Source organism: Cyrtonyx montezumae, unplaced genomic scaffold (assembly GCF_038088225.1).
Source record: "Cyrtonyx montezumae isolate F1298 unplaced genomic scaffold, pur_monq_1.0 scaffold_20, whole genome shotgun sequence".
Lineage (NCBI taxonomy): Eukaryota > Metazoa > Chordata > Aves > Galliformes > Odontophoridae > Cyrtonyx > Cyrtonyx montezumae.
The window spans coordinates 4,189,568-4,216,716 of record NW_027071937.1 but is presented as its reverse complement, the minus strand read 5'-3'; the positions used below and the strand labels follow the sequence as shown (position 1 = coordinate 4,216,716).

The 27,149-nt window shown below is 56.8% G+C and overlaps 2 protein-coding genes across 2 annotated transcripts; both read left to right on the top strand.

The window, feature by feature from the left end:
• The first annotated feature begins 214 nt into the window (after nucleotides 1-214).
• Nucleotides 215-14,418, top strand: LAMC3 (laminin subunit gamma 3). The gene is made up of 29 exons (XM_065737402.1): nucleotides 215-593; nucleotides 3,137-3,270; nucleotides 3,476-3,646; nucleotides 3,772-3,902; nucleotides 4,399-4,565; nucleotides 5,075-5,263; nucleotides 5,517-5,634; nucleotides 5,712-5,810; nucleotides 5,941-6,077; nucleotides 7,267-7,380; nucleotides 7,506-7,704; nucleotides 7,857-7,969; nucleotides 8,112-8,330; nucleotides 9,309-9,497; nucleotides 9,568-9,813; nucleotides 9,995-10,148; nucleotides 10,229-10,371; nucleotides 10,454-10,632; nucleotides 10,712-10,850; nucleotides 11,214-11,419; nucleotides 11,511-11,587; nucleotides 11,745-11,879; nucleotides 12,102-12,246; nucleotides 12,361-12,522; nucleotides 12,690-12,792; nucleotides 12,873-13,072; nucleotides 13,159-13,305; nucleotides 13,472-13,571; nucleotides 14,068-14,418. Exons 1-29 carry the CDS (start codon nucleotides 230-232, stop codon nucleotides 14,316-14,318), a joined length of 4,731 nt encoding a protein of 1,576 aa, XP_065593474.1. The 5' UTR covers nucleotides 215-229; the 3' UTR covers nucleotides 14,319-14,418.
• Nucleotides 14,419-15,703: 1,285 nt separating this feature from the next.
• AIF1L (allograft inflammatory factor 1 like) lies at nucleotides 15,704-26,236 on the top strand. Its single transcript, XM_065737401.1, has 5 exons — nucleotides 15,704-15,838; nucleotides 19,867-19,933; nucleotides 23,030-23,071; nucleotides 24,144-24,306; nucleotides 25,714-26,236. Exons 1-5 carry the CDS (start codon nucleotides 15,761-15,763, stop codon nucleotides 25,799-25,801), a joined length of 438 nt encoding a protein of 145 aa, XP_065593473.1. The 5' UTR covers nucleotides 15,704-15,760; the 3' UTR covers nucleotides 25,802-26,236.
• Nucleotides 26,237-27,149: the final 913 nt, after the last annotated feature.

Below are 27,149 nucleotides of genomic sequence, written 5' to 3'. Positions count from 1 at the left end.
CCAGCCCCACCCGTGGGGCTCAGAGTGGCCTTGTGGGGAGCTCCAGCCCTACTGTCAGCGCTGTGCACAGAGCGTTTGACATTCCCAGCAGCATCCAGCAGATGGACCTCAAAGCGAGAGGAGGTGCCGGGCTGGGGGCCTGTCCCATCCCATCCCATCCCATTGCATCGCATCCCATCGCACCGTGCCGGCTGGAGGAGGCTCAGTGCGCAGCGAGCCGAACCCCGCCATGGCTCGGCTCAGGATGCTGGCCCTGCTGGGACTAATGCTGGCCACCGTGGGCTCGTCCCCCTGCTACGACCCCCGGGGTCAGCCCCGCCGCTGCATGCCCGTCTTCGAGAACGCCGCTTTCGGCCGCGTCCCGCTGGCCACCAACACGTGTGGGTCTCCACCCGAGGACTACTGCCTGCAGATGGGTGCACGCGATGCCAGCCAGCTGTGCCAGCGCTGCGACGCTGCCGACCCGCTGCTGCACCACAACGCCTCTTCCCTCACCGACTTCCACAGCCAGGAGGACAGCACCTGGTGGCAGAGCCAGTCCATGGCCTTCGGCGTCCAGCACCCCAACTCCGTCAACATCACGCTCCACCTGGGTAGGTGTGGGTGAGGGGAGAGCTGGGTTCAAAGCGGGGTGCCTCGTGCCCCGGTGCAGGCTTTGGGGTGCAAGGAGGGAGGTGCTTTTTGTGGGAGCTCATTGCTAAGAGCATCTCCTGGTCCCGTTGTGAGGAGAGGGCAGCGGTGCACGAGCGCTGCGTGCTCCCCAGTTCCTCTTTGCAAAGCTGATGTGGGCTTGCAGAGCGGGCGCAGAGCCCATTCACCCCCACGCAGTGCTGAGGATGCCATGAACATTTGAGGGGACTCACAGCTCTGTAAATGCTGTGCAGCCCTGGCAGGGTTCCCCAGCTGCGAGCCGACCCTCTGTTTTAAATACTGTGCTTGCAGGGTGCGTAAACCCTGTGGGATCATGCCTAGCATGTTAAAAAGGGCCTTTCTTTTTTTTTTTCCCCCGCGTTTTGCTGCCATCTAAACTATCTTGGCTATTGGCCAGCACTATAAAACCTTGGTTCTCCGCTGTCTTCCGCCGTCGGTGTGCTGCAGGGGGGGCAGTGTGGGGCTGCGGCACAGGCAGGCAGTGGGTCAGTGTGTGCCCTGCGGGGTCACCGCGTTCCCAGCCCCCTGCGAGCGGGCGGACGTCTGCTCCGGGCTCCCCCTGCACACGAGAAGCGATGCTGGAGCAGTCCCATTCAAGGCTGTAATGTGGCACAGAGCTCCCTGCATCCCCTCCTGAGCCAGTGCATCCTTCTGCACGTGTACCCGGGCTTTCTTGTTCCTGTGTGCCCCATATATCTTGCAACACTAAAATGTGCCTGGCACGTCGCTGCCTGACCTTTTCCATCGCCTCTGGGCCCCGTTCTCAGCTCTGGCCGCAGACAATTTTTAAAGTTTTAATGCTCACACTCGGGTTATGGAGGAAAAACCCAAATGTTGGTGCTGAGCCCAATCCCACAGCCCCCTGAGACATGGCCCCAAATGAGTCCTTGCACCCACACCCGCAGTGATGGGTCTGTGACCCACATGTTGAGCCCCCATCATGAGACTGTGTAGGGGAGCAGCCTGGGAGCTTGTTAAATAGGTTGTTGGATGAGCTGGACAAGTCCTGTGCTCACCTGTATGCTGTTGATTGGCATTAATTAGATTATCCTCCATTGAATCTCACTTGTCCACAAGGCTTCAGCTGTGCATTGCTGTGTGTGGGACTCGGATAGGATCACTAATCCTGAGCACTGTTGCACCCAAAGTACACACACGTTTGCAAAGGCAAAAGGCACCGGAGATCCCTGGGGAGCTGGGAGTCTTGGTCACCATCACTGCCCACGTCCCTGTCCCATGGTGTCCCCACCCTGCAGTATGCCAGCCCTGCACCCTGCCAGGGAGACACCATGGGCTGTGCTTTGGGTTTCTTTGGAGGAAGAGAACGCAGCTTGGCTGACGAAAGGGTCTGTCTGGAAAAGAAGCACACACCACTCAGGATAACCGCAGCGTGCTTTCTCTGCCTGAGCTGCAGCCCCCGCGTGGGCCCCCTGCCCTCCTCCTTGCAGCAGGGTCCCCTGGGGTGGGGGCTGTTTATTGACACAGCTCCCGGCTCCAGCCCTCTCCTGACCCCTCTGCTTGGCCAAGGGTCCCCCGGGGCAGCACTGTCTGGGAACGGGCGCCTGCGGGGCTGGGACAAGGACATCCCACCAACATCGGTGCAGCCAGGTCCTGGGGGCTTTGGGGAGAGGTAACCCTGGAGCAGCCCTGCCGTGCTGTCACTGCACCTTCCCAGCCACGGTCACCTCAGCACGGTTGGCCCAGTCCCCACGTCCCCAGTGCCGGTAGCTGGGCTGGCTCAGCTCCCCTGCAGCAAAGTCGCGGCACATATGCGACAGTATTCATATGGGCCCAATTAAAGGCTTGTTTTCCTAGTCCCGGAATAACCCCTCAAACATTCCCAACTCATTATCTTTTCAAATAAAGCCAAAACCTCGCAGCTAATTGTTTTGCGCAGTCAGGAGCGGTGCTGCGATGGAGCAATCCGCTCTTTGAGCCGGTCCTTCATCTGTGGCAATTAGGCAGTTCTGATGTTCACTTTGGTGTAGTTTCCCTCTCTTTTTTTTGGCAATCCTTTCAAGCTATTTCAGAGCTGTGTTGGCCGCCCCAGGGATCGATGTCCTCTGTTTGTCTTCAGCCCAACAGAGGCAGCAGTAAGGCCGGGTCCTGGCGTGCAGCTCTCTGGAAAGGGACTGCCCTTGAACCACTGCCTCTCCATCCACCTCCCATTGCACGGGGGGATGATGATGAGCACCAAGACCTGATTGTTCCCAGCTGCTGCTCAGCCCCTGGCTTTGCACCAGCTCCTGGCCCATACGTTGCCTCCATGCAATGACCCTGATGATGCAGTGAAGAGCTGGTTTGGCACTGGGTAGGGTTTGAGGTGTAGTTTCCAGATGGATGGATGGCAAATTTGACCTACCCTGGTAAAACGGCAGCAGCCACGCAGGATGCCGCGCAGGGATGATTCTGTCCCCGGTGCTATTGTTGGCCATTGTCCCAACTGGAATGGGAGAAGAAGACATCATGGTGGCTGTGTCCACAGGAAAGTCCTACGAGATCACCTACGTGCGCCTGAAGTTCCACACCAGCCGCCCCGAGAGCTTCGCCATTTACAAGCGCAGCCACGCCGACGGCCCCTGGGTGCCCTTCCAGTTCTACAGCGCGTCCTGTGAGAAGGTTGGATATTAGGAAAAATTCCTTCTCTGAAAGAGCAGTCAGGAGTTGGTATGGGATGCCCAGGGAGTGGTGGAGTCACTGCCCCTGGGGGTGTTCCAGAACAACGGAGATGTGGTACTGAGGGCATGGTGGGATGGGTTGGGGTTGGACTTGAGGACCTTTGGGGTCTCCAACCTCAGTGATTCTATGACTCTTTGATTCTAAGACCTACAGGAAGCAGCAGAGGCAGTACCTGCGGCCAGGTGAGGATGAGCAGGTGGCCTTCTGCACCGATGAGTTCAGCGACATCTCCCCGCTGAGCGGTGGCAACGTGGCTTTCTCCACCCTCGAGGGCCGACCCAGTGCCTACAATTTTGACGGGAGTCCCAAGCTGCAGGTGCCAGTGGGGTGGGAGAGGGGTGGCAACATGGAGCCCTGGGACTGGAGGGAAGGGGCTGGGATAATAGGAATAAATTCTCCTCCAGAAGAGGAGGTTGGGCACATTCCCCACATCCCCTGCAGGAGTGGGTGACTGTCACCGACCTGCTCATCTCCCTGAACCGCCTCAATACCTTTGGGGATGACATCTTCAAGGACCCCAAGGTGCTGCAGTCATACTACTATGCCATCTCTGACTTCTCTGTTGGCGGCAGGTGAGGGCTGTAGGGAGGGTCCTGGGAACACGCGTGGGGCTTGGGACAGCTCCAGAGCTTGAATGGCATTTTGAGGGGCAAAGCACCCAAATGGGACACAAACGCTGGTGGTGGGGTCACCACAGCTGCAGCCCCAGAAGCAGCCCCCAGGTGAGGCTGAGAGCTGATGTGGGGCAGAGACGTCAGCAGTGCTGTTCTAGGGTTGTGCTACACCCTTCCCCAGGCAGGGAGATAGAAAACCAGCCACAAGACATTACACTCTGCCCCGCTGAGAGCTGCCTGCCTCTAGGCACAAGAGCTGGGTGTGCTCCAGAAACCCCCTTTGCTGTCTAACCCCCTGGGTGGGAGCAGCTGGAGCTGCTTAGCACTTTGCATGGGCCACCCTCAGCGTGTGACCTCCCAGATGGGATTGCCTCAGGGATGTGGCCACCCCAGCACAGCAACGTGGGCACCATCCCCACTCAGCAGCACTCAGAGCAGCCTGGGTTTCCTGCAGGTGTAAATGCAATGGTCACGCCAGTGAGTGCGCGCCAGATGAGGCAGGACAGCTGGTGTGTGTGTGCCAGCACAACACGGCTGGCACTGACTGCCAGTACTGCCAGCCCTTCTACCAGGACCGGCCCTGGGCACGTGGCACTGCTGAGGCTGCCAATGAGTGTCTCCGTGAGTAGCACCCGCTTTGGGGACGTGGTAGTGGTGAGCACATCCAGCAAGGCTGCTCCAGCTGGGGAGCACCCCATGATCCCCATCCCCAGCATCACCCCAAGGGCCCTCTGTAAGGTTAACAAAATGAATAATACTAAGTGGTATTGTTATCGGAGGTATTTTATAGATGGTGCAATGAGAAAGATTATTGAAATGGAAAAGGGACAATTGAAATTAAGAGAAGTACTCACCCATGTCCTAGACTCACACTAGGAAACTACAGAGGAGCAATCTCCAGAAATAGACCTTTCCCCAGTGTCAGTCAGCCCTTAAATGGAGTCTAGGAGAGGTGAAGTCAGACTCCACCCCTTCTGGTCACCCAGGTGCATTGCCTTCACCTGCACTCCTATGGCTGACTTGGTGCTCACCTCAGGTGATCGATCAGCAGTTCAGGCAACGATTCAGCAGTTCCCATACACCCTCCTCTGAGCCCCACAACCCCAACCAGCCCTCCTGCTTCCCCTTAGCTTGCAACTGCAGCGGCCGCTCAGAGGAATGCTTCTACGACGCGGAGCTGTTCCGCCGCACCGGGCACGGGGGGCACTGCCGCAGCTGCCGCGACGGCACGGCCGGGCCCCACTGCGAGCAGTGCCGGGAGAACCACTACCGCTGGGAGCAGCGGGCTGCCTGCCAGCCCTGCCACTGCCACCCCGCAGGTGTGTGGGGCGTGGGAGGGAGGGGAGGGCTTGCTCCCGTGTTCCCCAACCTCGGGTTGTGCTATCAGGCTCCTGCACCTTGCCAAGCTCTCCTTTTGGGATTTTGGAAAAGGTTCATATAGGGGGTTGGGTTCGCCATGCTTAGGGTGGGCTCCTCACCTTGGCACATTTTCTGGCTCTGGTCTTGAGCACAAGGTCCCCCTGTCGCCTGCTCCTTGGCTATGGGTGGCACAGGTTGGCCATGTCCCTGCAGGTTCCCTGCAGCCCCAGTGTGACAGCTCGGGGACCTGTACCTGCAAAGCCAACGTGACAGGCTGGAAGTGTGAGCGCTGCAAGGATGGGTACCACAGCCTGAGCGAGGGCGGCTGCAGGTGAGGGGGGCCCTGGCCATGGTGGGGCACGGGATGGGAACGGGGCTTATCCCATACCCACATCTTGTCCCGATCAGACCCTGCGACTGTGACCCTGTGGGCAGTGTGGGCTCCTGTGACCCCAACACGGGCCATTGCACCTGCAAGGAGAGGGTGGAGGGGCAGCTATGCAACAGGTAAGCATCGCAGGATGTCAGTGGGGCCATGGCTCCTTTCCAGCCCAGAATCAGTCCCTGGGATGCCACTGAGGTTTCCTGCAGCTGCACCTTCCCTATGCTATGTGCTCTTGTTTCATGCCCACACCAGGTGCCAGCCTGGATGGTTCAACCTGCAGCCCCACAACCCCACTGGCTGCACCAGCTGTTTTTGCTATGGCCACTCCTCTGTCTGCACGGCTGCAGATGGCTACGAGGTGACCCACATCCATTCTGACTTCAGGGAAGGTATGGAATTCCTGGCCCTGGGTGAGGTGGAAGATACGGGAGGAAACATGGGAGGTTAGGCAAGGCTGGGGCTGAGCATCTTCTGGTTGGGTCTGAGCACCCCTCCCACTTGGGGCTGAGCATGCCTCCACTTTGGGGCTGGGTACCTTGCTCTGGGAGTAGCTGGTGCTGATGGTTGGAAGGGAATTTATCTATCTTTTTTCTATTATGCTGTCAGATCTCTGTTTTTGTCCCCATGCCCAAGAGGGGCAGGCTCTTTATCAGGGCATCCCTCCCTCCTTCTGTGTTCTGTCTATGGTTTGGGTAGGACTGCAGGGTTGAGCACACCAAGGACTGCCAGAACACTACAAAAAAAAAGGGGTCAGAAAGTTACAAACGAAAAGGATGGAGGGAAATTCTCCCCCTTATCCCCTCCTCTTCCTACCTGTAGCCAGACTTGGGCTGGGCAGGAGGTGGGCTGGGGGATCTCCCCATTGGCATCCAAGGACATGTGTGGATGTGGGATGCTCCGGGAAAGCATGCCATCTGCCGTGCAGCAGGGGCATGGTACGGGCACCCACTGTGGGTACGGGCACCCATAGCCACGTGGGGTACCCATGTCTGGCTCTGCATTGCCTGCAAACAGGGATGCAGATGGAGCTGAATGCACTCAGCCAGCATTTATCCTGCTGGCATTTAAAGCCCTCTGCCAATTGCTGTCCTGTTTTGAGCAGCCTTGAAAGGAAACCAGGCTTCATGCAGTGTCTTTCCCCCTTCCTTCCTGTGGTCTCGCCAGTTTGGGACCGCTCCTTTAGGGAGGGCATGCAGGGCTGGAAGAAATAAATAACAGTTGAGAGCGGGGGAGAGTTTCACCAATTTCCAAAGGAAACCACCATAATGCAATTACACCCCGTCCCTTGCTGTGCTTCCTGCACATTCCAGCCCACGGTGCTGCAGCACAGGCAGGGGAGCAAAAGTTTAAAGATAACAACTTCCTCCAAATCTAAGAAAATAAACAGATGAGGAGGGGGTGAGGGAGGCAGCTCTCACTGTTGAGAGCACAGAGCTGGGTGAAGGGCGGTGCTGCAGAGTGCTGGCTCCTGGAAAGAGACCAGAGGGGCTCACAGACAGACATGGAGCCCCAAAAGCAGCACTGAGGGTGCTGGGAGCATGGGGGGGGCTCACTGCCCCCCTTTGTGCTGTCACATAGGGCTGGAGGACTGGGCTGCAGCTGTGGGGGCCGTGGCAGTGCCTCTGCACTGGGTTGATGGGGAGATCAGCGCTGAGTGGGACAAGGAAGAGCCACTGGACCTCCGTGCCCCGGGTATGTGCTGAGCTTCTGGGGTCTGCTCTGCAGTGGGTGACATCCCACTGCTAAACTGGGACCAGAGGCTCCAGAAGAGTTGTACCTCCACATCCTTTAGATTTTCTTCCCCTTTTCTTCTGCAGAGAAGTTTCTGCAGGACCAGCGTCTCAGCTACGGGCAAACCCTGTCCCTCCTGCTGGGAGCAGAGGGGAACGGAACCAGGGCAGAGAATGGGTTGTCTCTGCTTGGAGTCCAGCTGGTGCTAGAGGGTGAGGGGCTGGAGGTCACCATGTCCAGCTGCGAGAGCCAGGCACAGGATGGGAAGCAGGCTGTCACCTTCAGGTGTGCCGTGGTGCTCTTTGGAGTGATTTTGGGACACCAAAGCCCTGTGCCAGGGGTGCCATAGGTTGCACCGTGCACCCGGGACACTGTTGAGGAGCTGAACTGTTGTGTAGCTGAACTGAAGCCTTCCTCCCATCCTTCTCTCCCAACAGGCTGCATGAGGCAGAGGAGGGCACAGAGCCTTTGCTGTCAGCCTTCAGCTTCCAGCGCCTGCTCTCCAACCTCACCGCCCTTCGCCTCAGTGTGAGCCACGGCCCTGGGCCAGGTGGGTGGCTGCAGGCAGTGTCCCGTAGGGCTGGGGGCAGGGGAGCAGCAGTTAAACCTGTGCTTTATGGAGCATTTCCAGGCAGAAAGGAGCTGAGGCCACTGTGCAAGCCCATCCCCGCTGTGCTCTTCCCCTTTTGCAGGCAGGCTGTGGCTGAGCCAGGTGCAGCTCACATCAGCTCGCCGCGGTGCAGGCACACGGGCAGGATGGGTGGAGGAGTGCACATGCCCCCTCGGCTACACCGGGTCCTTCTGCCAGTCCTGTGCACCTGGCTTTAAGCGGGACGTCCCCTTCGGTGGTCCCTTTGTCACCTGCGTGCCCTGCGCCTGCAATCAGCATGGGGACTGCGAGCCGCTCTCAGGTGTGCACCCGGTCCCTCTGCTTGCCTGATCAGGGTGTGCATGGGGAGCACATCCATGTCTTTGCTTATTCTGAGGAATGCTGGAAGTCATCCTGGTCAGGGAACGCAGAGCAGAGACTTTGGAGTTTTTGCCTGGCTCCCCGTGCATCCCTGCAGCAAGCAACAGCACAGGCCGGGAGAAGAGATGGAGATGAGGTGATGCGTGAAGTACCCAGATGGGGCCCCTGGCCCGAGCATGTGGAAAGGAACAAAACTTTATGGGCAGGATGGGAAGGGCTGGAAGAAGCGTTTTGCTCAGTGTGTGCCTCTGCTCTGCCAGCAACATACAACACCGGGCTGCAGACAGCCTGCATCTCTCCAGGAGGGGCTGAGCCCTGGGAACTAGGACTGAGCTTTGATGTCCTGGCCCCTGCACTGTTTTCTTCCACTTTTTTATTTTTCCCTCCTTTCTGCCACCTGCTTTTCCTTTGCTTGCCATTGCCTGTCTCTGCCTAAATGTGGGGAAACACGCCCATTCCCCCCCCACACAACCTGCCTGCTTTCACCTGACCCCATCCTTCTCCCTCTCCATTCAGTGTCTGCGTGGAGGAGGGGGTCCTTGAGCATCCTTCCTCCTCCTCCAGCTCCCAGCTGACTGCGGGCAGCCGTGACTCACCAGCTCGGCTGGAGGAGACGCTCGCTCCCCGCTGGGTCACGGCCGCCCGCTTGTGTTTTCCATCCCAGGCTGAGAGCGTGGCAGCTCGGCGCTGGGAAATGTGTTGTCCATTACTGCAGGCGCCGGCAGACTTGGGGCACAGTGCCGGGGCTGCCTGCATCCACCTCACCCCTGCACAACGTCCTCCTCCTCCTCCAAGCAAGAGCTGGGCAAGGGGAGGGGGGAAGTGTGACTGGCTGCGTTGGGAACACGCAAACAGCGTCACACCTTGGCTGGAGCTGCATATCCCTCCTGGCTCCACATCTCTATTTCTCACCGTGCAGGGCACTGCCGCTGCTTGCACAACACAGAGGGTCCCTTCTGCGAGCGCTGCAGCCCCGGGTTTTATGGCAACCCCTTCACCGGGCACACTGATGACTGCAAGCCGTGCCCGTGCCCCGGCAGCTTGCCCTGCACCCAACTGCCCGGCACCGGGGAGGTGGTGTGCACCCACTGCCCCCTGGGGCAGAGAGGTGAGCTTGAGACGTGGGGAGGGGACTGCGATGCAGCTGGACCCCCCTGCACACGTTTTTTGCTTCGTAGGGAAGCGCTGCGAGCTGTGCGATGATGGGTTTTTTGGCGACCCCTTGGGGCAGAGGGGTCCCGTGCGTCCCTGCGTCCCCTGTCAGTGTCACGGGAACGTGGACCCCAATGCCGTGGGGAACTGTGACTCCGTATCTGGGCGCTGCTTGCGCTGCCTGCACAACACAACGGGAGAGCAGTGCCACCAGTGTCGGCCGGGGTTCTATGGGGATGCACTGGCCCCCAGCCCCACTGGGAAGTGTGCGCGTACGTATGACCAGGGCCGGCCCTGCTGCCCCCTCCCCAGCCCAGACCCTCCCATGGGGTGGGCAGAGGGGATGCCCGCTGGGTTTAAGGGCTGTGTTAGCCACGAGAGCTCAGCAATGGGCTTCTGTCCCCTCTCTGCACTGCTCCATGTTGGGATGCAAGCAGCATTCTGTCTCCATAGCATGCAACTGCAACCCTGACGGCTCAGCTCTGGGGCTGGAGGGCTGTGATCCGGGCACGGGGCAGTGCCACTGCCTCCCCCACGTGCTGGGCAGAACCTGTGGGCTGTGCCAACACGGCTACTACGGGCTGCAGCCTGCCGTGGGCTGCAAGAGGTGCGTGGGGCACGGTGGGCACGCTCTGTGCCTCGCTCCTTGGAGCCTGCTCATTGTGTTCTCTGCTCCTTGGTGCACAGCTGTGAGTGCCACCCCATGGGGTCCCGGGACAGTGGGTGCCACGCGGTGACGGGGCAGTGCTCCTGCCATCCAGGTGTCACAGGGCTGCGCTGCGACAGATGCGAGCACGGCTTCTTCGGCTTCTCAGCCAGGGGCTGCCGAGGTACTGGGGAGGACGGCTCGGCCCTAAGCACGGGGTTGGCAGCTGTGGTGTGACAACTTTTTGTGACAACTTACCATCGCAGCATGCAACTGCTCCCCGCTGGGCTCCACCAGTGCGCAGTGCCACGAGAACAGCACCTGCCTCTGCCGCCCCGGCTTTGTGGGCTACAAGTGCGACCAGTGCCAGGCCAACTTCTTCCCTGACCCACCGAGCTCCAGCTGCCAGCCGTGTCCCAGCTGCTATGGGCTGGTGAAGGATGGGGTATGCACCATGCCCTGCCGAGGTGGTGGGGAGCTCCAGCCCCATGCCGCGTTGCCATGCTCCCGTGTCTCGCCTGCAGGCGGAGCGGCTCAGGGTGAAGCTGCAGGAGGTGGAGGAATGGCTGCAAGCACCGGGCTGTGAGCTCCACCTGGGGCAGCCCCCTGTGATGGGAGATGCAAGCCGGGGAGATGGGCTGAGCACACAACACCTCCTGCAAGGTATGAGGCTTCCCCACTGGGGCTGGAGAACAGAAAGCCTCGTGTCACCCCTGCAGGGATGCTGGGTGCTGTGATGTGACTGGGTGGGCACAAGGGGGTCCTTGTCAGCAATGGGATGACCAAGATGGGGAGGATGGCCCGGGAGGGCAGTGGCACAGAGCACTGCAGGCTGCTGCAAGCCAATGACAGGTGCATGTTGGCACACTTTGGTGGGGAAGGATGAACACCACAGCTGTTTTGGGGCAGCTGGTGGTGGGCATCACCGTGGGCTGAATGTCCACCCCTTGGGCTCTGCAGCCCCAAGCATCCGTGGGGGCCAGCACAGCCAGGAGTTACACTAAGCAGCTGTTTGCATGCCCACAGGTGCCCATGCCACGCTCTCGGTGCACATGGGACAGCTGTCGGGGATGCTGAGCAGTGCAGGGAGCCGTCTCAGCAATGCCATCAGGGCTAGTGGCTGCTCCAGCCACGAACCCTCCAAGACCTGCACGCTGTTGTCAGAGATTGGGGCTGTTCTGCAGTCAGCACAGCGGGAGATCCTGCATGCTGCTGACACTCTGGCTGCCACGGTGCGGGCTCCCAACAGCAGTGGCTGTCTTGGGGCAGCAGGTTCACGTGGTTATGGCATTGGGGTCTCACTGCTGTTGTTTGCATTGCAAGGAGATTCCCCAGGAGATCCCCCTGCAGCCTACCAACTGGAGCCACTGGGCAATGGAGGCAAGGGTCCTGGCAGAGGGGTATGTTGGGCACCACAGGGACAACCGCTGTGCCGGGACCTTCCTGGCACACACTCACTCTTGTTGCTGGTGAAAATATGTTAGCCTGACCCTGTCCGATGCCAGCACATAGAGGCCAGACTCAGCAACACCTCCTCATGTCCCATTGTCCCTGCAGGCATAGGGATACTGCAGCACAAGTGGAGGTGATGGTGAAGAGAGCACTGGGTGCCTCCAACACCAGCCATGAGCTCCTGAGGATGCTGCTGGAGGGGAAAGTGGCACAGGAGGCACAGCAGGAGCTGGAGGCCAGGTGAGGAGCCAGCAGTGGAGTGGGCAGGGCAATGGATTCCCTCACCTCTGGCCTGAGGATATGACCAAGTCCTGACAAACCCATTGCACTGCAGCACTGCAAAGCAGAGACAGGGTGCTCCGTGCTGGGGGTGTTTCAGGCTCCTTCCATATGTTCAAAACTGTCATTTGTGCTTTGAAGCACTGCTTAGCCATGGGTGACCACGGTATCCTGTCCATGTAGGTATGAGGAAATCCATCAGGCATGGGAGGAACTGGGAGCTGGCATGGCAGATGTGGCAGCAGAGGCCAGGAGAGCTCTCACATCCCTCCAGGAGGCGAATGCAGGCATGGCCAAGAAGATTCAGCAGACAGCTGAACCGGGGCAGGTGAGCAGCATCCAGCTCCTGTTTGCATTCCATGCTGTACTCATCAGCACTGCTCTGCTCCCTCCTGTGATGGGGGGTGCCCCCCTGGAGCCGTTGGTAGCCCTCTCCCCACAGCAGGTACTGCTGGTGCAAGCTGGGGCCTTGGCACAGGAGGTGGCAGCACTGGAGCAGGCAGTGCAGATGCAGGAGCCAGCAGCTCAGCAGAGCATCGCAGCGTCCCGCAGCATGGTAGCTGGGCTGCTCCAGGACCTGCAGGGCACTCAAGGCTTTGTGCAGGTAATCACTGCTCAGCCACAAAACAGATGATGGGGAAGCCCTGTGCCAGCTGGAGCTGTGGGCACATTGGCTGCATCCTTCTTCTGCATCCCACACAAGGCACAGGGCTGGGGCTCCAGTGGCTCTTTGCCCTCTCCCCAGCCTCACTCCTGCCCTCCCATCCCCAGCTCCAGGGCCGGGCTGGCTCTGCTCATGACCTGTCCACCTCAGCAGTCTCACAGGGGAAAGCAGTACTCTCTGGTGCAGAGTCCATCCTGGGCAGCTTGGAAGGTAGAAGACTCCAGGCAGAACATTTCTGCTCACTGCTTGGGTGCCTGCACTGAGTGCCCAAAGATTGGGTGTCCCCACAGGCATGAAGAAGGTGCTGGGGCATCGAAAGGGCCGGGCTGCCCTGAGAAGAAGAATGGCACATGTGAGGGACAGGACGATGGTGGACGCCCAGAAGAAGATTAAACAGGCAGAGAAAATGCTGGGCAACTCCTTGTCTGTCTCCAGCGTGGCCAGGAGGAAGGCTGGAGAGGCTGAGCACATTGCTGGGGAGAGCAGTAAGGTCTGAGCAGAGGGATGGGGGTGCAGGGAGTAGGACCCCAGCTGGTCTCCCCTGGGGTGACTGTCCCCACCTCTGTCTGCTGGCAGAGGGCCCAGGCTGTGCTGCAGGGCAGCAAGCAGGCTCGCAAGCACACCAGGATGCTCTCTGTGCATGTCAACGAGACCCATCAGGAGCTGTCCCGGCAGCAGCACATGGCTGAGGAGCTCAGAGGGAGCCTGGAGGAGGCAGAGCAGGTGAGCCAGGTCCCCTTGTGTGGCTGTGTCCTGTCCGGGGGCTTTTTGCCTGCAGCAAAGATCATCAGGAGCAGCACAGAGTAGGAAATGCCCTGGTGCTGTTCCGTGTCTGATCCAGAGAAGGGTCACCGCCGTCCCTGATCCTGGTGTCTGTCTGTGTTGCAAGGTGGGGACGGAGGTGAGCAAGATGGCAAAAAGCCTGCAGGAAGCCCGGGGCTCACTGATGGCAGACATCGAGACCCTGAACGATCTGCTGCACAGCCTGGGTGAGAGCTGGGAGAGGGGCCGGGGCTGTGCCTCCAGGTAAGGGGCCCTGGGTGTGCCAGCGGGTTATAGGGTGAGGATGTGTCGGTGGGCATGAGATTAGCACTGTCCAGGCTCAACTGGAGGCCCTGCACCAGAGGTGGCTCTGGATCCCAACAAAGCTTCTGGTGGGACCGTGTGTCAGGGAAGGCCATTGTGTAGAATGAACTGGGGTGTGCAGAGCTTGTGTTCGTGCCTGGTGTGTGGACAGTGCTCTTCCCTGGCATCTGCAAGAGGAGCAGACTGAGTTAAGGGCTGGAAATCATCACCCACACGTAAGAGAAAGATGTGCCCAGGCCATGCCTGGAGCCACAGTCCCATTTGCTTGTCTGTGATCACTGCCCTGCCTCCACGCCGTGCTGCACCCACTTTCTCCCACTCACCTCGTGTTGATAGTCAGAGCATGGCCGCATCCTGCCCAGCTCTTGCCTCTCACCCTCACCCTCTCACCTCCCCCAGGTGGCCTGGAGCCGGGCATGGAGGCAGAGGCAGTGCTGGGTGCTGGGCAGCTGCAGCTGGAGCGGCTGCGGCTGCGGCTGAGCGCTCCAGGAGCCCTGGCCATGCAGCTGGGGCAGCTGCAGCAGGAGGCAGAGCAGCAGCAGGAGAGGATCCGGGCTTTTGAGAGCGACTTAGCTGAGATCCGAGCTGACAAGCAGAACCTGGAGGACATTTTGCAGAGCCTCCCTGAGGGCTGCTCCAAGTGGCAGTGATGGGTCCCTGGCTGCTGCCCCAGCACTGCCCTCAACATGGACTGGCAGAGTGAAGGACACCCACTTCACCAGCATCATCCTTCCCGCTGCTCCTTACATTGCCCTCCATACAATATTGCACTCAAGTCCTTACCCACACTGGTTCTGGTTCTCACTTAGCATCCCAAGTGCTTTCTGCCACCAGCTCTGTCCCTCAGGCCAGGAGACAAAGCAGCCACCAGGGACGGATGTGGTGGGGACGGAGCTGTCACTGCACTGGTTTCAGTGGGCAGAGAATGAAGGACTGTCACCAATCTCCTCCATACATGCCTTCCATCCCTCCTCCCCCACTGCAGCACAGAGGGACTTCACAAGCTGGAGCTCAGTTCACTCGTTAACCTGCTTTGCCTGCGCTCACAGTGCTAGGACTCAGGTTTGCAGAAGTCTGGTGTGATGATATTTGTAAAACTGTTGCTGCAGACCTTGGATTCCTCCAGCTCCACCTTCTGCTGGTCCAGAGGTCTGCAAAGGGCACAGCATTTTCCTGCCATGAGCAAAGCCATCTCCCCCTCTGCCCAAGGAGCAGAATGGCAGAGGCTCCCCTCTCGTGGCTGGGTGACAGCTCAGCAAAAGCAGAGCCATGCAGCAGTGAGAGCACGGTGTGATGCTGCTCGGCAGAGAGGCGGGGAGTCACAGACACTGCTGTCTCCCTGAGAAGACAATGACATGCCCCTGCTCAGCACACCAGCTTGCTGCTGTTACAGAAATGTCAAGCCCCTGCCTCGTGTGTGTGGCTGAAGACGTGGCTCATCCTCCCCCTGCTCTTCCTGGCACTCTGTGTTTTCTCAGCCGGTGACACTTGCCTACAGCTGTATCCATTAAAAATTCTTCATGTAACACGGAGCTGCCCGTCCACCCGGACGGGCCCACGCTGCACGTGTGCTGCTGCTGTTTGCAGGGGTGCCCCTGGGGTTCAAGGCAGCCCATCCTGCTGCCTCCTGCTAAGAAGCGAGGGGCTGAAGGACACCTCCTGTGTTAGATCCCGGCCGGGACACACATCGCTACGCTCCCGTGCGAGGTGCTACGCGCACCGACGTGCCCTGCACACCACGGCATCGATCCCAGATCGCAGCTCGGGCGGCTGCGGCCCCGGCACCCGCGGGCTGTGCGCTAGGGGGAGACCGTCCCCTTCTCGTCCCCATCCCGTCCCCATCCCGTCCTTTTCCCGTCTTCATCCCGACCCTCCGCGGCCACGTCCCGCCCGTCGAGGGATACCGCGAGCAGAGTGTGTGCCGCTGTGTTTTCTAACGTATTCCTTCTGGAAATCTATACTTCCCAGCGCTAACCGGGCACGCGTTCCCCGTAGAGCGGGGAAGGGGTTAACGTCGGGGGCGGGGGCCCTCCAGCCCGGCCCGGCCCGCCCCTACTTAAGGCGGTGGAGGGGGACGGAGCGGCTCCGTGCGATGGCGGCTCCGCGGCGGCCGAGCGGAGGGGGACTGCGGCGCGCCCCGCAGGATGGGCGGCTGGAGGAGATCAACAAGGTGCGGGCAGGGGGCTGCGGGGGGGTCGGGAGGAGGAGGATCCCCTCCAGCCCGCGGCAGGTGCCCCCTCGGTGTGGCTAGACGGGACGGGATGGGAGCGCTGCGTGCGCCTGGTTCTCCATCGGTTCTGGTTCTCCATCGGTTCTCCATCCTCTTTCTCCATCCTCTCTGTCTATGGGGTTGCTGTCCGAGGCGGCTCTTTCTCCATCCCGTGGGTGCTCTGTGCTGGGTGCTGTGGATTTCCCTTTGGGAAAACACCCCAGCGGCAATGGGAGCTGTTGTTCCTCAATCTGTCCTCTCTGCATGTGTTGCTTTTAGTTCCTCTCTTGGCTTTTTCTTCTCGGAAGAACTTCTGTAAGGGTCTTAACTCTTTAATCATGGTGAGGGAATGTGGAGCTGCTGGGTGACCTGCAGGCCTCAGGCAGTGGGAATGCAGCTCCTGGATCAGAGCAAAGTGTGCTGAGCTGTGTGCCTTGGGTGTCAGAGTCTGGTGGGTCCCCCTCCCTGTGCTGGGGGTTTGCCCCATCCCTTCCTTGGTATGGCTTATGGTATCCCTCCTGGCTGAGAGCCATTCTGAAGGTGAAAAGAAGATTTTAACCTTGAAACAGAATCACTTAGGGTCGCTTTTAAGTGAGGTTGGTGATTTCTTGCTGATACAGGCAGTGGCTTCTTTGTGTTAGAGGTGAAGAAATCAGAGCTGCACCAGCTGGGAGCTCAGAGGAGGCATTGGGCTTGCCTTGCTTTGCCCTTGTATTAACTGAGCAAGGAGAAGTGCCAGCATGTTCCTCTCGCCAGGGCTGAGAGCTGAGGTGGAGGTTATGTAGGTCACTACGTAAGGAGGGAATTAGGTGATTACAGCACAGGAGGTGCTGCAGGGTAATGGGAGCACTTGGCTAAAATAGAGCCTTTGGAGCAGACTTCTTGAAGGTGGGTGGGGTGCCCCACCAAGGGGGCAGGTGGTCTTCAATTGTTCCCATAGGAAACACTGTCCCCTTGGTTTGGGAGGAAGGCTGTTGCACTCATCACTGCAGTTCTGCTGTTTTGGGGCTGCCCCCCAGTGTGTGTGGGTATGGGATCCTCCTGCAGGCAGCAGCTGTGGGACTGAGCTGCAATGCTGTGCATGCTGCAGAATTATGTCCAATGCTGTGTCCTGGGGCTGGGGGCTGTTCTTCCCACGTAGGGCACAAGCTCTCAGCTCTCCTGGAGCAGCCATTGCTTCTGGTAGGCTGTTCCTCTGGGCCAGGTCTGGATGACAAGAATGAAACAAGCCACTTAAGTCCCCGCTCTTGGAGATGGGAGTGAGTTGCGTGTGTCCTTGCTGACCTGTGTGTTGGCTCGGTGCTGGGAGGGGGGGGATTGGAGCAGCTAGAGCTGCAGAGCAGCTGCCCTCGCCCCCTGAGCATTCATTGCAGTGCATCAGCTCTGGGTGATGAACCCCACAGTGATGCACTGTGCTTACTCTGCGTGGTGGAGGCTGCTGTGAGCAGCCACACAGGGAAGCAATTCCTGTTTCCCACCCTGTTGCAGTGCAGAGCTGGCTGGCTGTGTCTGGGAGGGGGCTTCCTAAGCCCTGACCTGCCCTAGGGCTGCAGACCAGAAAAGTTCCTCCTCATAAAAATGACTCCCACAGTCCACATTCCTATCAGGCATAATCTCATTGTTTCATCCCAACAACTAGCTCCTGCCCAGCCCTGTTTTCCTGGCTGATTCCTACCCTGGCACTCTCACTTGAATAAGGGTCTCTGGCAGGCAATGTCTGGAGTGCACACGTGCTGCTGAAAGCCAGCTGAGCCCAGCGTTGGATTCTTTCCTCCAGCCTCAAGAGCTCCTCTGGGATCCTTTCCTGGCTGTTCCCATCTTCCTGTGAATGGCAATCACATCGTTCTGCCTTGTGCATCAAGGTGGCAAGCCTAATCCAGCACAGATTAGTTTCAACCTGGTTTCACCTCCTAATGTACCGGGCTGTGGGGAGCTCAGCCTGGTGGGGAGCAGGTGCCTGCTGCTCATACCCAGGAAAGGCACGAGCATCCTTCAGCCCCTTCCTAGCTTCTGCAGACAGAACAGCCCTGGGAGAGCCTGGATTGCTGGCTGGAGCCTTTCTCAGGAGTGAGGAAGGATCTAACTTTGCTCAGATTGTTTTGCAAGTAGCTGAGACTTGTGTGGCTGGATGTCCTTGCCTGGAAATGTCTCTTTCTTCAAGAAAGAGCAGGAGCTGGGGAGTGGCTGGGCTTATTTTTAAGCAGTTCTTTATTAATAGAACAAGCCCCTTAAAATGGGAATATTAGCAAAGGGCTCTGGGACGAACTTCAGCCACTTGGGCTGTGACTGAGTCACTGGCCCTGGGGACCGAGTTCCCGTGCACTGTTGTGAGCTCTGGCCTTATTGCTGTCGTGGGACAGCTCGCATACAATGTGCAGGATGGAATGCCTTTGAAATATGCTGCTCCCTTTGGTCTGGGACAGCTGAAATTCCCCTGGGAGTGAAATGCATGAAGTCTGGGTGCCAGGTGTGAGCCCAGAGTCCTCCATCCCATTTCTGTATGCTGCTGTGAGACCCTGGGCATGCTTCCCTCAGCCACCCCGTGGGGATGCAGCTATCCTTCTGCCTCCCCCTACTCCCCTCTCCTATTCCCCATCCTGCCCATGTGCACAGCTCCTCCAGGGCAGGAGGGAGCCGTGACCTGGTGATGCTCTGGCTCGATTTCGGTTCTCAAGGAGCTTTGGCAATCCTTTCTTACAGAGGCTGTTCAGTGGGTAACACAACTCTGCTCTCTGGTGACTTCAGTAGGCTGAGTCCAGGTCTCAAAGCCCAATTGTCCCTTTGTGCTGGGCTGGCACATGATATCCCTGGGTAGAAATAGCTGAAATAAATAAAAGAAAGTTGGCTGAAGAGAATGAAAGGAGGAACTGGGAACATTGCTATTCCCTACAGCTTTCAGCTTGAGCTGATGCCCATGGTGTGGAATACAGCCTATGTCTCACGGGTTTAGCTACCAGGGTCCCTGCTGTCCCTCTGGGAGCCTGCAAGGTAGCAGACACATCTGTCCAGGTGGGCTTCCTAGGAAACCTTTGCTTGGCTGCACATAAAAACTTGCCTGAAGGAGGATGGAGTTGGGGTGCTCACATTAACCAGAAGTGGTGCTGTCCCAGTACTACCAGTGCTAGAGATCCTGTTGTCTCACAGGGACCCCATCCTTCCTCTGTGAACGTGGGTAACTGGTAAGTAACGTGCACAGTGCAGGGAACAACCTCAGCTCTTTCCACTTGAGCCTCTGGAGGGGTTCTGTGCTGGACAGGCTGTGCATGAGCTGTGCAGATGTTAATGACTTCTGCTCTGAAGAATGCAGTGTTGTTTCTGAACACAGATCGAGTCATTAAGTTGCTGGAGCAGGGCGGTGTGGGAGGGCAGGGGCAGGATCCTGATGCTGATGGGGCATGGTGGTGGGGCTGGCAGGGCATGCTCTGCTCTGCACTCACAGGCACCTGGAGAGTTTGGAGGTGGGGCTGGGGATGAGCAATCAGAGCTGACCTGGGGTTTCCTCTCTACACTGAGCAGTGTAATGGGAAAATGAGTAGACTGAGATAAAGGGAGCCCTGTTCCTCAGTTCCTGACCTCTCCTGCGTGCATGTTGTTCTGCAGACTTTGCATGTTCTGTCTGCTAGCCCTCAGAGTTGACCCAGGAGTTTAAAATCTGAGGTGAGTGCTTTTAGCAGGGAACAGGAGTCCTTGCCTGGAATAGGACCCCAATCCTTGTGCTCTGTGTGCTTTGAGCAGAGATGTTGGGAGCTGAGACCTTGGGTGAACATGAGGCAGAATGAGGAGTGTTATGCAGGTGGGAAGTCAGGGGCACTGGGGGCAGATAGTGGCAAGGTATGGAGGAGTTAGACTCATTTTTAACCCTCCTGGCACTGTTGCTCAGATGTGGCTGTCTGGGACTTGGGTAGGTCTTCTGAGCAGTGCTGTGTACATATGTGCCTCTGGGCTGTTTCCTTTCCTTAACCTTGGGGATACTCTTTTAACTGTTTTAGGAATTTCTCTGTGACCCCAAGTTCAGTGATGAGGAAGATCTGGAGGAGAAGTTGGCGGTGTTCAAAGGTGAGAACTGGTCTTCTTTTCTCCTGTTTGCTCTGAACAGATTCTTTTCGTCAGTGCTTCTCCCTTACCAGCCTGAGATTTCCTGCCAAATAACAGAAGGGACTGAACTGAGATGGAAACCTCCCCCATATCACTGGGACTCGGTGAAGCTCCCTGGAGGTGCTGCTCCCACCTGAGTCTTCGTGCTTCCCCCTCTTGCTCTCTCAGGGCAGGGACATGTCACTGTGCAGACATCCTGCCTGCAGGCGGCTGCTGCAGAACCTGCGGCGTGGGAGAGCCCCCAGAGGAAAGCTGCTGTCTCAATATTGAGTCAAGCTGGCTGCTGTCATGGATGAGGCAGTAGCTGGTGGGAGGACTTCTTCCCTGCTTCCTGAACGAGTGTTTTTCTCCCCTGAAGTTTCTTCCATCTGCTCCAGTCCTTTCCAAGCACCCAGTACTGGAGCTAACAGCACTAATGTCTCCAGTCCTACCCAAAGCGTGTCTAGCTCCGCTTTCAGCAAGTGTGGGGCTTAGGTTTGGATATTTACTGGGCTGGGGGCTAGAAGAGCAGCTCAAAAGCCTGGTTCTGCAGGGTGTCCTCTTCTGGAGTTTGTCTCCCAGAGTACTGAAAGGACAAAATCTGGCTGTTCGGAGTGCAGCCAGTTTATTCCCATGCAGTGGCTGAAGGCAGTTGTTTTCCCCCCACAGCCTCTGAGAAAACATGCCTTCTGTGTCAGTGCCCTCCAGGTTTGTCCTCAGCCTGGCTCCAGCCAGACCAAGCCTGACCTTGCTTCCATTTCAGGCGTTGTCTGCTATTTCCTTGTGAGTTTTGGCTAGAAGGTCTAGCATGGAGAAAGCTGGCTAGGGTTTTGTCTTGCCCTGCTTGGAACCTCCTGTGCTCTCCATCCTTTCTGTTGCCCTCTGTGTGGCTTTGGCTCTTGGCTGTGAGATGCTTCAGACTGCATCCACCTGCTGCACTACGGGTCCCTCCATGGGCTACACAAGGGGATCTGCTCTGTGTGGGCTGCAAGGGAACTGCCTGCTCCATTGTGGGCTCTCCCAGCTGCTGTTGCGCCACTTTTCCCCTTTCTTAAATGTACTTAGAGTGCAACCAGCATTACCTGTGGTTCAGCTCTGGCCCAGCAGTGTGTCCCTTACGGAGTTGGCTCTGATCTGACAAGAGCTGCCTCAGGTGGATGTGGCTCCTCAGCTACCAAGCCAGGCTGTGGCCCTGCTTTATTTTCCCCTTCACAACTAGGGCTCTTCAGACATTGCAGGCACAGAATTCCCTGTAACAAGAGCCCTTGGCATCTCCTCCTTCTGCCTCCTGAGTTTGCTTCTGTGGTTATCCTGCTCTGCAACACTGCCTCCATCTCCTCCAGCAATGGCTCATTGTGTGAAGGGGGAGCATTTCTCTGCCAGTCCTTTTGCTTCCCTCTCCAGCAGGAGCCCCTCTGCACTCTGTGTAAATGCAGTCGAGGGGGAGGGACTGCAACACAGCTTTGCCCCACCAAATCCCTTCAGCTGGGACAGGAGGGAAAAACAAATGTGTGAGCTGAGGCTTAACACATGGTGATGTAAAGCTGCCTCTGTTCTCTGTGTCTTTGGCTCAGTGTCAGCTGAGGAGAAAGAAAAACACATGCTGGGCACAGTGCAGGGGTTGTATCCCCAAGCACTGTCCCCTGCCTGGCTAGGTGGCAGTTCATTTGCACAAGGTCATTTTGGTGTGGAGAGAACATAAAGCATCACTTTGAACCCTGAGCCCCAGTTTCATCTAGAATGAGTTGCTTAGTGCTCAAAGAGGGGCACTTGATCCTGTCTGAAGCATGCAGTGCTTTGCTTAGTGCCTCTTCTATAGATGTGTTCTGTTGAGCCCGTGACAGCAGACCACTGTGTGAAGCTATGCCAAGCAGCTCCTCTGCCTCCTGCCTGGGGCTGCACACCAGCCTGGTTCACCCAGCACAAGTCCTGGGGCAGAGTCCAACGTGTGAAATATCCCTGCTTCCCTAAATGAGCCTGCCACTTCTCAGTTCACACTTATCTGCTTGCTGGTTGTCCGTGGAAAGGGATCCTTCCCCTTGGGGAGAGGAGCAGCCTGGGAGCGCTCAACTAATTTGAGTCCTTAGAGGCTCTTCTGGGGGCTGAGTGCTAACTGCGGGGCAAGTGGAGATCTTTCCAGCTGCGTGAGGATGGCAGCAGGCATCTTGCTCTTTTATTTAGCAGAACTGAGGTGATGGAGGCGAGGAGCCGTGCAGTGCAAGGAGCTACATGGTTTGTGAGATGGACAAATCCTTGCCTGAAAAGCTTACAGTCTAAATGGGGAACAGCTAGCAAGGAAGAGGAGGGGTAGGAAATGCAGGTGTGCCTCTGCAAGGATCAGAAGTAGCACAGGACTGAAATCCTGCTTTCCTGGCTCAGCTCAGTGCTTTGTCATGGCACGCAGTCTTTCTTCCTGCAGAGCTGTCCAGGCTGCTGTCTTCAGGCTCTGCGTTTCTCTGAGGACACTGGAGCTGCCTGGCGTGGGGAGGTTTGACACCAGCCTGAGGAGGCAAACAGGAGTTGCATTTCTCTGCTCCTAAGCACAATTTTGGCTTTGCCTTCTTCATGTGGTCCTTGAGCATCTCTCTGCTGGCAGATGCTGCTCCAGAGTGCAGCATGGCGTCGGAAGGGCTGTGCAGTTTGTCCCTTGCTATTGCAGGAAGCCACGTCACGTAATCCCTCCTAATCCGATCAAGCTTTGTCTTGGGAGTGCTCAGGGTTTTGCTTTTCTTGCTACTCCGCCTGGGAGGTTGTCCCGGAGCTTTGTTTTTTCTGGCTGGAAGTATTTTAAGGCTACCCATGGCTAGCTGATACCTTGTTCTCATGCCAGTGTTTTCTTCTAGCTCAAACAAAAGCGGCCACAATTAAAGAACACTTAACTCTTGAGCCCTGGACTTGAGATAAGAGTACTAAAACTGAGTCTTGAGATCATCCCCCTCTCTGTACTGTATCGGTCATATGCCCAAACCTGTTTTACCGCTGTAAGCAGGCAGTGCTCCAAAGCCCTGCTGCCCCATGCTCTGGATCTCCCTGCCAGAGCAGCTCTGACCCATTAATTTGCTTTTGTGTCTATTCCAGAGAAGTACATGGAGTTTGACCTGAACAACCAAGGGGAGATTGGTGAGTGACACAAGGACGCTGTTTCTGGGCTGGGAGAGCAGCAGCCTGCTGCTCCTCTTTGCAGTTGTGATTACGGGGAGGAAAATCATGGGCTGTTCTTGGGACCAGCCTTGCTCAGCTCCTGGTCCCCAGCTGGGGGATTTCTGGTTCTGCAGCCCCTTGGCTTTCTCAGTCTCTCAGCTACTTTGGGATCTCAGTTTTCTCAGTGTTGATCTCCTCCTGACTGCTTAACAACTCTGCTTCTCTCTGCTCTTAATGATTTATTCTTTTTCTCCACTCAGGCCGTTTCCTTTTCAATCCTCAGCATCTCTAGAGCGGAGAAGCTGCAGGGCTCATGCTATCCTGGGCCTTGCATGGTTGGAGGAGGAAGCTGTGTCAAACCACGAGCACTTGTGGTGTGGAGAAGCACTTGTTTGCTGGGAGGGAGGTGGAGGGAAGAAGGGGAACTGGGTATATGGCCTGGTAGAGAGGCACTGCTTTAGGGCTGGAAAGAAGAAGTGAAGATACAGGTTTCTCCAGGCCTGGAGCACGCACCTAAAGGCAAGCACTTGCATTTAGCCCTTGCAGGAGGCTTCAGCCTCACTCCCCTCCTCCACCCAGAGCCCATAGGCCCTGCTGTGCTGCCCTTCCTGGAGGGAAGGGGCTGCATGTCTCCGTAGCCTGCTAAGAGCAATGGAAGGAAATGGTCTGCAGTGCTGGGCAGGAGTGCTTGCTCCCAGAGCCTCTTTGTCTCCAGCTTTAACCTCAGTTGTTGCTTTCTCCCCTCTGCATCCTTGTGATTCTTGGCACTGCTTTCTGAGCTTGATAGCAGTGTCCCTACGTGCCTCTTGAGCACTGTTCTTCTGCAACAATATATTTTTCTTTTATTCTCAAGCTCTGTGAATAGGAAGCGCTGTTCTTTGCTGCCTGTATAGCGGTGGGGCTGCATGAGGGCTTCTCTGTGCTTTCAGCTGACAGCTCCATGCCATCAGCCCTGGTGAGGAGGTGAGCTGGGAGCTCCAGCCTGTGCCTCCAGGTTGGTCTGGGTGCAGTGCAGTTATTTTTGAATAGTGCTCTTGCCTCACTCTTGCAGACTTGATGTCCGTCAAAAGGATGATGGAGAAGATGGGTGCTCCGAAGACCCACCTAGAGCTGAAGAAGATGATTTCTGAGGTGACTGGAGGGGTTAGCGAGACCATCTCTTACCAGGACTTCGTTAATGTGATGCTTGGCAAACGCTCTGCTGTACTGAAACTGTGAGTGCCATCTAGGAAGGGATAGGGGATGTGCTGGGGGAGCTGGGAAGCTGAATCTCCCCTGCCTGGCAGAACTGGAGCTGCGCCTGTTGGGGGGTGTGGTGGGAGAGGAGGACCCTTGTGTAAGAGGAGGCAGGACTTGAGTGGTAAATGATGGTCTTGCGGGCTCCTGTAACCCACAGGATGCTCCCTTCCAGCCTGATTTCTTTGAAACATGGGAGTAGGTGGAGAGAGGACACCAGCTTGGGACAGCTGGCTTGTGCTGGGGGAGGTTTGCTCTGCTGCCAGCACTCGCCTCCCACGGCCTCCTCTGCCCTCTCAACAGGGCTCTCAAAGTCCTGCTGTAACAAATGGCTTCCCACTGCTTGCTTGGCTCCCTCTGGTAGCAGGGTGGGTTCTCTTGGCTCTGTCTCTGCCCCATTGAAGCCTGTCTTTTCCTTTCTCAGCCACAGAGGCTGATCCTGCTTTTGTCTGCAACCACCGTGAATAGGAGCCACTCCTCTCCGTGCCCCCTGCCCCTTTCTGAGGGCAGCTTTAGAAAGGCAGCCAGCTTTCTGGGCAGGTTGGGAGGAAGGATGTTGGAACAGGTTCCCTCTGTGCTGCTACGTTTTTGCTGGCAATCTCTTCTCTCCCCCCTCAGTGCCCTGTGTCTGCAGGTCAGGATGCTCCTTTTCCATCCACACGCTCTTCTGACAATTCTGCTCCTCTCTCCACTGAAGCAGGCTGAGCCTGCAGCCAGCCCCATATCGTCTATTCTTCCTCCCAACTGCAGCAGCTTTCACAGATGGGTCCCTTCTTTTGCTAACAAACAGATGCCCCATTGTGTGTTGAGCAGTGTTTAGAGCAGGAGCAGAAATGTAAAACTTGTCCCAAGAGCAGTGCACTCCTTTGATCCAGCGTGGCAGCTGGCATTCCCTGCGTAGCTGCAGTCCCCAGGGAGGAAGACAGTGCTGGTGGTTGCAAAATGCTTGGGATTCTTCTAGCTACTGCCTTGCTCCTTGTCTCTGCCCTCTTTCCTGGCCGTAATTGGTATTGCTTGGTTTGGCTTTTGAATGTTCTGCTGGATGGATATGCACAAGGTGGGCCAGGGATGGTGCTTGTTTTGATGCCTCAGGAGAACTTAGCATGCAGTGTGCACCCAGGGGATTTCGGAAGTGGCTGTCTAAATAAAACGTGCTGATCCTTTGGGCTCTGAGAGGAAAACCAGCAGAGGCTTTGGGAACACGCTCCCTGAAGCTGCTGGAAAAGTAAAGCTGCTGGCTGAGCTGGCAGCACTGCCCTCTGTTGGCTTCTGTCCTCTGTTAATTATCAGATGGCCGTTGCATTGAAGGTAAGATAATCCCGCTCTCAGTGATGAGTAAAGATGCACCTGCATTTTTAATATGTATTATCTATTGTGTTTTGCAGGGTCATGTTGTTTGAAGGAAAAGCCAATGAAAGCAACCCAAAACCTTCTGGTCCACCTCCGGAGAGAGATATAGCCAGCCTCCCTTGAAGAGGACAGGCTGGAAAATTGGCACTGTTTGCTTTTCTGGTCTGTAACAGAGGTTACCTGTGCTTTGTTACTCTTTACTGTGAACAGTCCTAGTTTTCAACTAACATGCCTTAGAGGAACAGCAAGGGAAGCTGGTAACCCCAGCTCACATCTTTCTGCAGCATCCCTTAGCTAACTTGATTTTCTAGACAGAAGCTGTAGCACCAAGTATAATGTGAGACCAAAAAAAAACCAAATCCTGAGGTCTTAGTTCTTTCCTCTGCCCTTCTTGGATTTCCCAGCTAAGAAGGAACTTTCCACCCAGCTGATGGATTCAGAGCTGTGCTTGTCACAACAGGTTCCCAAAGAGCCTTGCTATCAGATACAGAGTGCTTCTCTGGCAAAGCCCCTACAGCAGCTTCATGGGTGCAAATAAGTGCCTTCTGTTCTGTCCTATGCTTCCTGACTGGAGTCTAGATCCTAGTCCTGGATCTGTGTCCTCATCAGCCCCAGGAGCAAGTTCTACACAACCAGCGTGGGATGTCCCTGAAGTGCCTGTGTCCTCTACTTCTGGAAGACCTTTACCAGCTGTTGAGGCTGGGATGTTGTAAGGGAACACTTCTCACTGAACTTAGCAGCTAAAGGGCATTCATTGGGCTTCACCTTGAACCAAGTGCTTATCACAGGTGTTCAGATTTGCAGAACTCACCTCCTGAAGTCCCCACCTCCATGAAAGGCAGTAGGGTCATGGTGCCCTTTTGTTCTCGGGCCAGTTTACTGGGTTGTAGTTCCTTCCTCTGTCATTTGCCTTAGGACAGGATCAGAGTGAACCTGGCAGCAGGAACATGTTCTATGAGTAACCATGCAGCCAGTGTCCTGCTAACCCCTACTAGAAATCAGATTAGAAATCGTGTTAGTTGCTGGCTACAAGGCAAAGACAAGAACCCTCTATGGGATGCTGTAAATCAAATGCAGACAGACTCAAAGGTGTCTGTGCAACCCTGATGCATAAATCCAAGTGAGCCATGACTACAGGAATAAGTTCTGCAAAGTCAGTTTTCATCTGAGAAGAACCCACTGGCCCTATGCTGTTTTTAGCCTTAGATCCTTCCCCTTGCCCCTTCCTGTTTTGGGTTTGTTCTGCTTTTCCTTGGCCTTGTTGATCAGCTGCAGCAAAAGAGGCAAGCAGAAAGTAACAGCCCTGGTCTGCAAAGGGGCAAGCTGCAGTCCTGTCCTGGGGAGGGAGAAGTCTGACACCAGCAAGTGAGGATGATTAAAGCTACCTTGGGATCCCTTTCCTGATAAAACTACTGGGATCAGGCCAGGAGCATAACTGCTGAACGAGTGATCTGTCAGTCCAAGTGTAGAA